The sequence below is a fragment of the Daphnia pulicaria genome, chromosome 4 (genome assembly GCF_021234035.1).
Source record: "Daphnia pulicaria isolate SC F1-1A chromosome 4, SC_F0-13Bv2, whole genome shotgun sequence".
In the NCBI taxonomy this organism is placed as follows: Eukaryota; Metazoa; Arthropoda; class Branchiopoda; order Diplostraca; family Daphniidae; genus Daphnia; species Daphnia pulicaria.
Window position 1 is genome coordinate 1,289,217 of NC_060916.1, and position 14,870 is coordinate 1,304,086.

The 14,870-nt window shown below is 44.7% G+C and overlaps 2 protein-coding genes and 1 pseudogene across 4 annotated transcripts in view; all 3 read left to right on the plus strand.

Moving 5' to 3' along the window:
- The window catches only part of LOC124336387 (calcium uniporter protein, mitochondrial-like), an 878,707-nt gene that overhangs the window by 731,027 nt on the left and 132,810 nt on the right, over window positions 1–14,870 (plus strand). The window lies entirely within an intron of this gene.
- LOC124336054 overlaps window positions 1–14,870 on the plus strand; it is a 570,649-nt pseudogene that overhangs the window by 53,022 nt on the left and 502,757 nt on the right.
- On the plus strand, window positions 1,927–9,824 carry LOC124336028 (homeodomain-interacting protein kinase 2-like). Of its 3 annotated transcripts, none has more exons than XM_046789601.1 (11): window positions 1,927–2,072; window positions 2,770–3,096; window positions 3,184–3,423; window positions 3,548–3,748; window positions 3,844–4,128; window positions 4,195–5,167; window positions 5,280–5,806; window positions 5,876–6,382; window positions 6,477–7,074; window positions 7,138–7,330; window positions 7,395–9,824. In XM_046789601.1, the coding sequence occupies exons 2-11, from the start codon at window positions 2,773–2,775 to the stop codon at window positions 7,621–7,623; spliced, it is 4,077 nt and encodes a 1,358-aa protein (XP_046645557.1). In that variant the 5' UTR covers window positions 1,927–2,072; window positions 2,770–2,772; the 3' UTR covers window positions 7,624–9,824. The 3 variants fall into 3 exon arrangements, with proteins under 3 accessions (XP_046645557.1, XP_046645555.1, XP_046645556.1); XM_046789600.1 differs by adding an exon at window positions 2,166–2,530 and having other exon boundaries at window positions 1,928–2,072; window positions 6,477–7,330; XM_046789599.1 differs by having other exon boundaries at window positions 6,477–7,330.

A 14,870-nucleotide genomic window follows, 5' to 3' on the forward strand; every position in this document is an offset into this window, starting at 1 on the left:
GCACGTCCTAGTCTAAGTTGCCTGATCTATTCCATCGGGGCGGAATAATCGATGGGCTTTTGGGCTGATGACAACAATTCCCCCATCGACCGGCAGACGACGTTTGCCAAATGGATCCCCAGAGGACAGTATATCCATCCAATTCTTATCTTTTATATTTTCTATAGCTCTTTCTCTCAAGGTGTCTATATACTTTGTGGCGATGAAGAAGAAAAAGGAAAAGAGGCGAAACTTCTTTTGATTTGATATAGCCTTCAACGCGCCGGCCAGCCGGTTCACGGGTCAGTCTGAAATGCAGTCTGGCGTGTCTAGGGGAATAAATTGTACATTTTCCTCCCCCCACACACACAGACTCACACGTTTGATATCTCAGACCCTATGGGCGCCTATCGTTGAATATATAAGAAATCATATCAGCCCAGCTCCAGGGGTGTTACACGTACCAGCGGCTGGGCGCAGCTGGGTTTTTCTTATTAGCTCACGGGAGATAATTCCCGCATCTTTTCGGGGTTTTTTCTTTTTTCTCGTCTTCTTGTTTCGAAATTATGTACACATCCCCAGCTGAGCCTGCACAAAAAACATGGCCATTACATAAAAATGAGCGTCAACTTTAAAAGAAAGAAAAAAGCCACTTTTGCCCGCAAGGAAAAAACGGTTAGGTATTTGACTATACAACTTTCATGTGTTTCTCTTTCGTCTCTCTATCCAGCCCGGTATTATATATTTACCTCTCCTTCTTTTTCCTCCACCCTAATTGATGAAAGAAGAGAGCAGCTAGCAAGAGCTGGAATAAGGGCGTTGCGTGATCCGTGCCCGTTCTTTATTTTTTTTTCCAAAGGTTATAGAGTGAAACGTGGGTCTCTTTTTCAAGTTCCCAGCAAACTCCCCCTCATTTCCAGTGGGTCGTAATATAGTACTTCGCTCCGGCGTATTTTACAGGGTTTTTTTTTTCTTTTCCAAGTCGACATTTTCCCCCGGCACGTCTTTATCTCCTCTGCGCTGTCGAGAGCTAGCGAGCGGATGTGTTGGAAGACTTTTGAAGAATTAGAAAAAGAAAAGGTCCGACAGGATAAAAACGGGAGAGAAACTCACGAGAGAGAGTCAACACAGCGCCAGCACGGTTCTTATATGTACACAACGTTCTGGATCATTTCGTCAGTCATCGGTCAGCCCTAGACGGAGAGAACTCGGCAAGGATTACGCGTCTAATCCCGACAAAGGAAATCAAGACAGGAAAGAGAACGGACACATTTTGTCGATTTCATCTTGACCGATTGTGTCGAATGAAGCCAATAATATGTGAAGTCGATAAGAGCGGCAGTCGCCCAGGACGTGTGATTTCCAGTTTCAGCCAGAAAAATAAAATAAAATATAAAAGGACCGTGACACCGATTTCTCTGCGAAGGCTAACGCTGTAGCTCAACAACAACAACAGCAGCACCGAGAATTATATTATATCTCCCCCCTCCACCGAAAAAAGAAATGACTAAAATATAATAGTCTGCTTTTTTGAAAGAGCTATACAGACACACACACTGTAATAGTTTCTATGAAACATATTTTGTGTGTCGTGTCGTTTGTAAAAGAAAAAGAAAGAAAAAGAGTTGTGCGACGAAACGCTCTGGCGGTTGACTTTCTTTCGTGCAGACGCCAAATAGAGCGAGGAAGGCGCGGAGAGAAATTCAGTTGAAAACGAAATGAAAAGGACCACGTCGTACCACCACCACCACCCGCTTGGCTGTTGCCGATGACGACACGTTTCACTGGGAAACAACAAACAAAATTGAGTGTGTCTCGGTCGGGACTCGGGACGAATTTATGTGCATGTTGGCTTTTTCTGTTTCGCTACGGGAGTTACTGTTTAGTATCATTCTAGTTTCTTCAGTCTCCCACCAGGCGCGCTGCGAACGCCAGTGTGTGTGTGTGAGGGGGGACAAAAGTAACAGACACACACCGCACACTACACACAGAGCACTGTGGCTCAAGATGGAGTCTTCGCCAACTCTCTTTGTTTGAAGTTTCTCGAATCTTTCAGCCTCAGTTTGCATGGGTAGCTCACGACGACTATTGAGGTAAGAAGAATAGTCAATTCTCATTTTTTGACAATCGTCAGGTGGACATTTTAATTGACCGATTGCAGTGCTTTGGTTTTTTCCCCGATGTAGTTTTTAACAGCCCAGCGTTTCTCTCCCCCGCTGTATATATACACACACACACACATTCCCCGTTTTAGACAAGGGGGAACAAGTGCGCCGACTCGGATACAATTTCTCATTCTTAGTGTTTTGCGCTGTTGTTGGGAGGAAGGTGAACTCCTGTGTGCGAGTGGAATCGCTGAGATTTACCAAAAAGGAAAAGACGGATTGATATTCTTGTTTTGTTGTGACATCCAAGTTCTCGACTGATCAAGTGTTTCTTCAGTGTCTCGACGATATTTTTTTGGCTTGATGCCACTCCTGTCAAACGAAACGGCTCCGAGTAATGCAACTTACCAGGTCGCAAACAAATTCGCACGTCACGGCCGTTCGTGGTAATCCTCAATACATGACATTGCATCTCTGTGTGTGACTGTCTGTCTTGTGTGGGAGGGGTCTTCTGCTTATATTGCTGTGCGAGAATCAAGTTTATTGTTTGCATTCACTCCCATGCTATCAAGCAGAGTAGTGGTTTGTTTAGATACTTGAAGGGCACCTCTGTACTACTCTCTCTCTCTCTCGTTGATTGCAAAGTGTTGTTTACTCTAATGTTTATTGTTGTTCTGTCATGTAGGGAATGCTGGACATGTATGGTCAGCCACAGCTAACACAACCTCAGCCGGCCCACAGTTCTTTGTCTCATCAGTACCACCATCAACAGCAGCAGCAGCAGCAACAGAGCGCTAACAAGAAATTGAAGCTAGACCATGCACTGCCCCAGCAACACCAGGCAGTGGACCTCTGCAGCCTATCTGTGCAGCAGCAACTGGGTCAATCCGATTCAGTCAGCCTCTATGAAGTATCCAGCACAACAGGCTGCACTAGCAGTTCTGGTCCTAGTCGCGGCAGTCATGGAGTGAATCAAGACCGCATCCACACAACGACGGGCTATGCCCTGGCCGTAAGTTTCCAAGGGATTTCCCCATGATGAAATCGACCTAGCCTTTGTTTTTACATCATCTTTTCATGCCTTTTTTCCATTTGACAGGTGGGTGGTAACGTAATTGGAGGCAGGCGTCCTGTGGGTCACGAGAGTGTAGATTGCAGTCACAGCCCAGCATCATCATCTTCTTTGGGCAAACAACAACAGCAGCAGCAACAACAGCAACAGAATTACGTCCGTACTTCTGCTATCAAGTTGCTCGATACATTTCAATTCAATCAACAACAGCAGCAGCAGCGGCAGGGAGGCGTGAAGCGCAAACACGAAACTGTAAACGAAGTACAGGTGAGATGAGAAGAACAAACACAAAACATAAAAAAACAAACAAAAATCAGTTGCGATGGAAAGAGTGAGAGGGGCCAGTCGTTCGGATGGATGTTTTCAATGCGGTTTATTTGGTGGATTCTAGGAAACGAGCGCTGGAGCCATGACTGCTTCTCACAAGCCAGCGCAAGGCCATGGGCACGTCCAGCCAACGGTGGCTGCCGCTGCTCCTCAAGGTTCCTCGTCGGCCGATGGTGATTACCAGCTAGTTCAGCACGAGGTTTTGTGCTCTCTGAGCAATCAATACGAAGTCCTCGAGTTCCTTGGCCGTGGTACCTTCGGGCAGGTAACGAACTCGATTGTGTGCAATCAAACATTTTTTTTCCTGGGCTGGAAATTACCATTGCGACACGTTTTCTTTGTTTTCGGCCCACTATACAGGTGGTGAAATGCTGGAAAAAGGGCACCAACGAAGTGGTGGCCATCAAGATCTTGAAGAATCATCCGTCGTACGCCCGCCAAGGTCAAATTGAGGTCAATATCCTGTCGCGATTGAGCCAGGAGAACGCGGATGAATTCAATTTCATCAGAGCGCACGAGTGCTTCCAGCACAAAAATCACACTTGTTTGGTCTTTGAATTATTGGAGCAGAACCTCTATGACTTTTTGAAGCAAAACAAGTTTAGTCCTTTGCCTTTGAAGTATATTCGCCCCATCATGCAACAAGTAAGTGCCAAGTCGAAGCCGTGTAGTCTCATCACCAATTTGACGTTTTTCTTTTGAAACCTGCAGGTGCTGACCGCCTTGCTGAAGCTGAAGCAACTCGGCTTGATTCACGCTGACCTGAAACCGGAGAACATCATGTTGGTTGATCCGGTGAGGCAGCCTTACCGAGTCAAAGTGATTGATTTCGGCTCGGCCTCCCACGTTAGCAAGGCCATTTGTAACACATATCTGCAATCGCGTTACTACCGAGCGCCCGAAATCATCTTGGGACTTCCTTTCGGGGAGGCCATTGACATGTGGTCGCTGGGCTGCGTAGTGGCCGAGCTCTTCCTCGGCTGGCCCCTCTACCCGGGCTCGTCCGAGTACGATCAAATCCGATATATCAGCCAGACGCAGGGCCTTCCGTCGGAGCGGATGCTCAATTCGGCCACCAAGACGATGAAGTTCTTTTATCGCGACATGGAGTCGAGCTATCCGTTCTGGCGTCTCAAGACGCCCGAGGAACACGAGGCCGAGACGGGCATCAAGTCGAAAGAGGCCCGCAAGTACATCTTCAACTGTTTGGAAGATATTGGCCAGGTGAACGTGCCCACCGAGCTGGAAGGTGGCGAACTGCTGGCCGAGAAGGTAGATCGACGTGAATTCATTGACCTTCTCAAGCGGATGTTGACGATGGATCAGGAGCGGCGCATCACACCCGGCGAGGCGCTTCAGCATCAATTTGTGACGCTGTCTCATCTCGTCGACTACGCTCACTGCAGCAATGTCAAGGCCAGCGTCCAGATGATGGAAGTCTGCCGCCGCAGTCACTACCAGCCGCCCAACACTTTGGGCCAGCAGGGACACTCTTCGACTCCCGCCGGCTCTTTGGTGGCCAACTTCGTTCCCGGCACTAATGGCAATGTCACGCTGACCTTCAACAGCCAGTTTGCAGCTGCAGCAGCGGCTGCGGCCGCTGTTAACGGCCAGTATCCGGCCGCTCTTTACAATGGCCGTAATGCAGTTGCGGCCGCAGCAGCAGCCCGCCAATATGCTGCAGGTATGGTTGACGTCATAAAACAAACGAACAAACAAACACTGGACGCAGCGCTAGTGTTTGCTTTAGTGGCGACCATTCCAATATTTTATCTCTTTTTATTGTCACGTCGCAGGCGCTGCTGTTCGAGCGGATCCTTTCCAGCACCAGTTTGTGTCCTCGTTGCTGTGCCCGCCGTCCTATCAGAGTTTGACGTCACCGTCCAAGCCGGTGGCGGTGGTGGCACAACAGCAGCCCCAGTTGCAGCTCCATCAGGCTCCCTTGACCCAACAGCAATATGTTCCGGTTTCTATGGTGGAACAGTCTGGCCGACAAGTCTTGTTGGCCACTCAAGGACCGGGTTGCTGGCCTGGCAACCGCCAAATGACGTTGGTTCCTTCCTGGCAGCAGTTGGCTCCTAATCACCAGCACTCGGCCGCTCTGCAACAACAGCCGGCGGCCGCCCTTCTGCAGGCTGCCGACGCTTCTGATTGGGGACGTCATTTGTTGGTTGACCAGTCTGGAGGAGTTCACCAGGATCAGCGCTCCATCTTCCCTGTCGATTTGCCCGATGTTTACGACACGGTCAGCGTGGTGGATCATTGGCCCAATAACAAACGAAATAGCGGCGCTGCGCACAAATCTGCGCTTTTCACTCTGCAGGTAATGACGTCGATTCTTTTGTTACCGTGGAATATTTCCGTAATGGTCCTTTTTTGGGTTTGATAATAGGCACCACAACCGGCCCATTTGCTTCAACAGCAACATCAGCAACAGCAGTTGCATCACCACCATCAGCAACAGCAGCAACAACAACAGCAGCAGCAGCAACAACATCATTACCAACAGTCTCAGCAAATCCAGCAACGATCGGGTCATCAGGGACACATGGTGGACAAGAAAGAGTCTGTCCACCTGAGTCCAGTCAAGAAACGAGTCAAGGAAAGCTCTCCGCCCCAGCAGCAGCAGCAGCAACAACAGAACGAGCAATATCGTAGGAGGAATTCGCCCGTCCAGCATTGGCAGCATCCGCAACAACATTCGCAGCAGCATTACAACAACGTGAGGAATCACAGGCAACCGACCATTACCATAGAAGACACGCCCTCGCCTGCCGTGTCGGTCATTACCATTTCGGATTCCGATGACGAGGGAACGAATTCCCAGAAAACATCTGTCCGATCCAAAGCTGCCGGACAACATCAACAGCAGCACCAGCAACAACATCGCGTCCGTCCGGTAATCAACAAATAGCGATGACTCGATAACCCGTAAACATGTTTTTGATGTATCTTTTCTCTTGTTTTGCGCATCGTGTTTCTCCTTTACCAAGGTTGTCAGCTGCGTCACGGTGCCAGATAGTGACGAAGAGCATCGAAGTCCAGCCAAAGGCCACCACCCTCGGCAACAGCACTACAACAACTCGAATGCCAACAGCTACGTGGTGCGTGAGATCAAACCGGAGCCGGCGTCTGTGTCATCGTCGTACAATGGCAGCAACAGCGGAGCCAGCCTTTCGCAGAAGAAGCGGCTGCTTGCCAAGGCCCAGACGGACTGTGGCGGCGGCGGCAGCATGACCGACAAGCCGAAACAGGAGCATCAAATGACCAGCGACGGCGGTTACATGGACGCATATGGTGGAGTCGATAGGTCGTCGATGACTCACCAGCCGTGCGACTTTAGCAACGGTTCGGAAGTTCTCCACTTCCAGCCGGTACCTCAACAGGTCTCGCAGCAGCAGCAGCAACAACATCAACGTGCCTACCGCCAGGATTACGATCAGCAGCAGCAACAACAACAGCAGCAAGTGCAGCAGCAGCAGCAACAACAACAGCAGCAGCAAAGGGATTATTTGCATCCGCCAGCTGCTCACCGCCAGCAGCGCTTCGACACGGAGTTGCAGCAGCAGCGCGAACAGAATGGCTATTACAGTATAGACACTGGACATTTTGCACCGTTAGGACCAGTCAAGACTGATGTCTATGGTTTGTTAGGCTTCTCTAGCAGGAGTAATCGTCACGCACACTTGTCACCCCAACCGGGCCCTTCGAGTCGTCACCAGGCGGCGGCGGCGGTGGCCGCCGCTGCAGCTGCCGCCCTCTGTCTTTCGCCGCAGCATCAGTTGAACGCGGCGGCCGCTGCAGCTGCCGGCCAACCTCTTTACCATCAGCCGGACTTGTATCGCAGGTAAAGGTTTCATTCATTTTAGCATAATTCAAAATGGAGTTTAATTGACTTTTTTTTCCGGCAGCACGATTCCACCGCCTGCACATCACAGCAGCTCCAGAGCTGGTCCCGTCTTGAGCGGAACACACCACGGAGGTCACCCTCATCATAGTCATCCACTTCCAGCTCATTTGCAGCAGTCGGCCGTGTTCCAGGCCCATCCTCAGGTGGCAGCGGCTGTCGCTCCTTACGCTTACGCCTCGCTTAACAGTCCGGGCAAGGCTCAGTACCAGCATTTCTGGTTCGCCGAGTAGAACGGAGACGAAGAAGAAGAGGAGAAAACAACGGCGGCAACACCATGAAGACCTTCGAGTCGTCAATGTGGGATTAGTGTGGGAAGAAGCTGTACGGAAGTCGGAAAGAAGAGATTGTGCCACGGTGGTGTGTGAACATTGATTGCACAACAGTTTGCGCGGCGGCAGTTTGAGACGTTTCGAGAATGGCTGAGCGCGCGACGTGGTTTGCATTCTCTTGTTTGGTTCCGTTTCCTTCTTTGTCGTCTGCCCGCCGTCGACTTTCGTCAAATTGGAAATGTTGTCGCTGTAGTTATTCTCTTTTCTTTGTTGTGTGCGTGACGTAGTGCAGTGCAAAGTTCCCGAGTTATCGACGCAAGTTGAAAACAACAAAAAAAAACTAAAGCAAAAAAATTTCAAAAATTTGAGCAAAAGTGGTCGAAGGAAAATGTTGACGCGCTTAAAGAAACAACACAAGACACACCACATCTACACACCCCCTATTTTTTCCTTATTTTCTCCTCACCCCTTTTTTTGGCAAAGATGGATGATATATTTGCATGATTTCACGACATTTTTTTGGCGTTCCTTTTTTCCCCTTTACCCCCCTTACTACAAAACTGCCTCTGTTCATTTGATGCCGCACCTTTGCCCTCCTCACACTTTTGCATCCAACCCCCTTACCCCATACTATCTCGTACGTCAGCATCGTGTTATATTGAAGATCCTGATTTCGTCGCAGTCAAATGCGCTAGTAAAAAAAAAGCCTCATAGCGTTTTTTTGTGTGTGTGTGCGAGCAAAGGTTCAATTATTTGTCCTTTTTTCCCGATTTGTTTTGTCTCTTCTCTTTCCTCCTATTTTTTCCAATCATTTTGATAAATCAATTAGCGAGTCACACACATTGGGAACTGGCCTTTTGTGAGTGACTTAGAGACTTTGTTTGCACTCTTGGTTGTACTGTAATTTTTGACATGTTAAAAGACTCGTCAACTGTTAATCCCACAGCTATTCATCGCTACGATTCCTTTTCCTAATTTTTTTTTTCGACATTTTTCCTCCACACAACACACACAGACACACACACACAAACACTTTTGCCCAATGAATTGATCCATTTCATAATACCATCATTGATGATTGATATACGCTTTCGTGTTGCATTACCAAGAAGAGTCAGGAGAGCTGCTGCACCCCATGTTCTTTCTCTCTCTCTGTCTCTGACTGTTCCGTCTCTTTATCTTATTATAATTATTTCTTTCCAGATCCTTTTTTGATTTGTACACTTTTCCCTTCTACTTTTCACCTCAACACATTCGGAACCTCCACCCTCGCACTCATCACTTTCCCAACCATCGCGCTCTAGAGTGTAATTAGCCATAATTGTTCCTATGTCGTATTTTTTTTTACACACAAATATCTTATATTATTCCCCCCCCCCCCTCCCCCCATTCATCCTCTTCCACCTGAAAGAATTGTGTGTTAGTCCTTATTGGAGCAAGGAAGATGCTTAAATTTTTTATTAGCGGACTTGGCTCGGTCGCCTCAACCCCCCTCCCGTTTTTCTCCCACCTCATTCGCGTACCACTCGTGTGCCTCGACAACAAAAAATTAACCTTTCTGGAGATGATGGTCCTTGTATTTGGCGCTAAATTTTAGGGAGATGAGATGGAAAAACAAAACTGTTTTCTTTATTATTATTCCTTTTTGAAGATGACGACAGCGTGAAGAAAAAAAAAGCAAAAGTTACAAAAAAAAAGATGAAAAAAGACTTTAATTACTGGATGTGCCTCGTATTTAGAGCCCAAGTCGTGTGACGAAAAATGGAGGATTCTCTTATTTTGTTGGTTCCCTTTTCTCGTATTCTTTTTTTGTTCGCCTTTTGCATAGGAGTGTGACTAGGTATAACCCATCCATCGTTTGTAAAAAGAAAAACCTCCATCCATCCATTCATTCTGGTAAAGAACAAAATTGGATGGTTCGTCAAAAAAGTATTCCTCACCTTTTATCGAATGTGTTTTCCTTTTCCTCGCCAATCCTCTGCTATCCACCAATTTCTCGATTTTCCGTCTACACATGAATACCGAACGACAATTTGATCCCCATTCAATGTTGTTTGCCTCCATTGGACGAACTTCATTTTCTTGTGACGGATGTATTCTCCTGTAACCAATTGACAAGTAGCGAATACATCAATGGCTTTGGCTGTCTGAATTATACGACACATTTCGTTTTCTTGTGTCAACATTATTTGAAATTGTTTTGTCTTTTTTTTTTTTTTTAAGCATCGGTTTTTGCATCACCTGAACATGAAGCTGCAACTCGGCAACTCTGTATGAGTTACGCATGACAAGCTCCATAGATGGCGTAGTTGCTAGTCGGTTCGGATAAGAAAGAGTTGACTTCTTGTCCATGTTTCCAGCATGAAATGCTTCCACGAAAAATCATAAAATGACACAAGACAGACAAACGTTGATTTCCAGGACTAACAGTGGAGTGAGAATTGATTGAAATAGAAACGTGACAAGTGTGACCCCAATCTACAAGACAAGATAGGTGCATGGAATTTGTCAAGCAAATTGTGAACTGGTGTGAACAATCAACAAGTGGTATGCCTTGATCATTGGTGATACACATGATCATTAGTAGCATTCAGAACTAGGAAGCAATCCTTTCAATTCATTGTGTAAGTTATTCAGTGAAATGTTTGTTATGCATTTTCAAATGTAGCTGGTGTAGTTCTGGAGCAAATTGTTTTTGAGTATGTGGGTACTAGGATGTGGTCGTCAGGATTTCAATGTCCTAACATCATGCTTCCTGATTATCCAGTTAAACTGTAAACTGGCATCAGTAAGATGCTCCGATAACAGAGGTGGGTACCCAGAGGTGGTCAAGAAAAACATGTGAGTGGTGTTGGGGAACTTGGATTGATAATCTTAATCCACGATTCCACTGTGGAAGCTTCCAGAATCAGCTTTGTCAGTGCTAAAGATCTCCAAGAATTGGAATGTTTATTGGGCTTGGGCTCTCTAATGTACCTTACAGACAAGGACTCAATTGCAAGAAGCTGAATTACAGGCAGAAGCAACAAGGTTTTATTTGAAAACAGCTCAGAGATGGTTCAGTAAAGAAGGTAAACAAACACAGAGATGGCACTTGAGGGAAAAGGTTGGAAAGGATAGTGTTTCTGCTAATGCAAAATGTCTGACTCAAAGTGCTGGTGACTAAAACATCATTAACTTTTCGACTCATTTGGGCAACACAACTACAATAAGCACTACCTTTTCATTGGACATATTTTTTGTTGATAATCTTTGTACGACATTTATTTGAAGTAAGAACTAACATTTAAACTTTTCTTATCACCAGGTGGTAGCTACCAGGAATGCATCAATGTAGTAGAGGCGGCAGGAATGCAGTAGAGGCCGCTATCGAAGCCAGCGGATTACGAAGCTCACGCTCACATTTGCGATGTTTTTTTAGTTTAGTCCGTCCGTCCGTAGACACAACTGCAGGCACTCGCCACGGGATTATGCCCAGGTAACCAACAATTCACTTACTTTCGTAGATAATCTATTTGCGTTAAACTCTGCGTCTGTGTAATAATTCAAAATCACCCTTCTTGCGCTCAAACAAAGTGTTACTTAGACGGTTCTTTTTTTCTAACGCTAGATGGCTTTTCGATAATTTTCAGCTGTCAAAACTCAAAACAGTCAGTTTCAGTTACTTTGCGCATCTCTTTAATCATTCATCGGCAGATTTTGTTTGGAAATTTTTTAGTGAAAACTGACGATAACTATACCAACAACAAAGCTCACTTGTTAAATTTTCGATATTTGCTTTTTTTCTATTTCCGGTTTTCTCATTTCAGTCAGTAGTTCAGTAAATATTCATTCGACGCACTAAAAAAACCACATATTCGTGATCCTCGTCAAATTTGTGGTAAAGTTCACGTTTTTATTTGTACGTACGCGTACTTCCGGTTTCGAGAATTATCCTGAACTAGTTCAGGAAAATTCTCGATTTTGGACAAATTTTGGATTTCGTTTAAATCACATCTAATCGACCCCAAATTTCATGGAGATCACGAATGTTTGGTTTAATTTGGCGACAGCTCAATGGTTAAGGCGCTATAGCTTACTTCCGGTGTACTTCCTGAAAATTTTTATAAAACTAACAAGTGAACTTTGTTCTCTTTACAGATCTCAAAATTTCAGTCTACCTTAAGGAGAAGTATCTCGATGTACTTTCAAGAAAAAGGACAAGGACGGTCAGCTAGGTCCCTTGTTTGCTTACTCGTTGGCTGCTACCTTTTAATCTCCATTTTCTTTTGCTTGCAACGGCCCTCTTAATTTGATGTATATGTCTTCCTATCGCTACAGTCTTGTTTGAATATTATTATCATCCAAGTAAATGTTCATTCTGCTTACAGGGCAATCCTTTGCTACTTATCATGGACTGCATCCATTGGTGAAAATCGACGAGAGAATGCTGTAATTCAAGATTGATAAATTGTGTAGTTGTTAGTTAACTTACAAGTGCATAATCTGGGCTCCCTTCTTTTCTGTGGCCCCGTTTCCCTAACTAACCACTAACCAACGCCCGCCGGTGGTCACTCACCCGCTGTGAAACCAGGAGGAGGGGAGGGCTCTGGTCGAACGGGGACTTGGAAGGCGCATGATCCGATGAAAACGTTTGGAGAGTCATGTGTCTAACCCGGAAGCCTAGTATGACTACATCTCCCCGGAAAAACTTGCCTCGTACTTCTCTCTTCTTCTCGGTCCAGATACTTATCTCTGGGGGCCGTAGACATGTCATATAACAGCATGTGCGAGTTAAACAAAGCAACCCACTACCCAATGAAACAAATAGCCATGGTTTATTTTTTGTGGAAATCTCCGTCAGTCAAGTTACAAAGACGATGCAGATTTCCGCAAAACTAAATCATTGCTTTTTGTCTCATTGCCGCAGCGGTGGTGGCGGGTTGGGTTTAAACTCGTGCAGAAGAAAAATATCTTGAACCGGACGCGCTGATTATTGATTTAAAAATTTTATATATAATCAATAATTATTTCTGAAGAAAATATTACAATTTTTTGCATTATGTATTTTTGTGTGATTCAGTTGTATATGTTAAAGTAATGTAACATTATTATGGGATACGGAGTTTAAGGTATGTGAGTGTGGATTGTTGGATATGGGTTAATACTAAATAGGTGGTTAGGTTGGATATAGGGGTTAATAGGGGGTACGGTTATACAGATGTGTTGGTAATCCTTTTATCTCTACCTACTACGTCGGTATGACAATATCTGTCAATAAAAGACTGCAATTTCTTTTGAGATGAATGCACCCCTCCCCCGATTTCCCCAATCACGAAGACGAGTTTATTATCTTTTGTTGACGCGAAAACATCCCATATTTCTGTTTTTGTTCCTTCTTACCATGTTAACGGACGACTGCATAGACACAAAGAAAATTTAACAAAATACTTGATGCAACACCAGCACGGACAGCATCAAGGAAACAGCCAGTCAGCATAGGCTACAGCAACATCACATTGGACAGCATCTGTGTAGTTATAAACCTATAACCAAAATGAAATTAATTTTCAACATAAATAGAAATGCTTCATGAAAAAAAATAATGCTATAAGTTAACCCAAATATTCTATGGCAACAAAATCTGATAAACCCATTGTTGAAAATGTTTTTTGTGAAAACACAACTTGTTTACAATTTAAATACAAATTCATTCAACCTTTGTAGAGTATTCTACATTGAAACAAATATTCTTTCAGTATCCAATAAAACATGGGTACAACAAGTTTCCATGAACAAAAATCATAACTATCCGATTGAAGGAAAGAGCTGTTAACCTGATGAAGACTAGACTAGACATTGAAAGCAAAGTTTTTTGTTCATGAAAACTTCTGAAGTTGACACATTTCATTGCAAATCTAGAATAAGATCATCACCTTACTGGCCTTCTATTGATGACAACAGCAATGGAAAATGAGAATTCCATGTGACAGCTGCATGATGGGATTCAAGTGCTAGACTGGATGGCTGAAGTTCCATATTTGGAAAGGTGCCTACAATCACAAATGACAAGTTTCATGATCCAAATTGTAATAAGATTAACTGTAATTTCGGATAATTAGGAACACGTACCAAGATCAACCTGGATCAACCTGGCACCAACCAAGAAATCCACGCGTGAATGAAGCAGACGACACGAGAAATGGGATTCCATGAATGTAGTGCGATATATCTCTACCAGGTGCCTCTGAAACAGAAAACAAATTATTACGCGGTTTCTTTTCAAAAGGGGAGAGGAGTAGTTTTAGCAGTTCACATGATAGAGATTGGCAACACAAAACTATCCAGCATTTTTATCCTGATGACGCAGTTAAAGACAAATAAATGTCCGGCATCTTTAAAAACAGCCACACCATGAATGTGATTCTAATAAATTTCTTTTGCTTATGATGACACATTTGCGTTATCTAGAGGAAGGCAGATAGTTGTTAAGAAAATCTGGTTTTAATTTGAATTAAAGCCCTCCAACTGGCCACATGTAGTCTTCACACACACACACACACACACAAATACGGACAGCATATTGGGCAGCTAATCAAATATTAAAAAATTACATTTCTGAGATGGAATTACAGCTAAAGTGAAAATTTACTTACTTGAATTAATTTTCGGACACGTTTTAGCGAAACCCAGGCTTCAACTAATCCACCAATGACCCACGGGAAGGCATTAAGGGTTTAATTAGCATGTTGAATAAGGCCATGCAAGTGAAAACTTTGGCTGAAGTCAAAGTGCCACCCATCAAGACGAATGTGGCGAAGGTCAGAATGGCCACCAGAACCGGCGTCAGGGCCCAGAAGTAGACGCAAAGAGCGTCTAAATACTTTCGGGCTTTGAGTGCCTTGAGCTCTTCGGTTGGAAGCTGCTTTATCCGACGTCCCACGGGTAGAATTTGACAATTTTCACGGATATCACCCAGCAGTTCGTTCATGAATCTGACACGTATGTCTTTAGCAGCTATCATTTCCGCGATATATTTACCTGAATAACAAATAAAACGACAAAAAATCGAAGAATTAGAAGAAGTAAAAACCGAAAAATTTAAAGTAGAAATTCAATTTAAAAGGTAAAGGAAATTATTGAGCTAAAAGTATTTTAAAAATATGGTTAAATATGCGAAAGTATATAGTCTACGGTAACGGTATGGCGACCGTAGAACTCCAAAGACA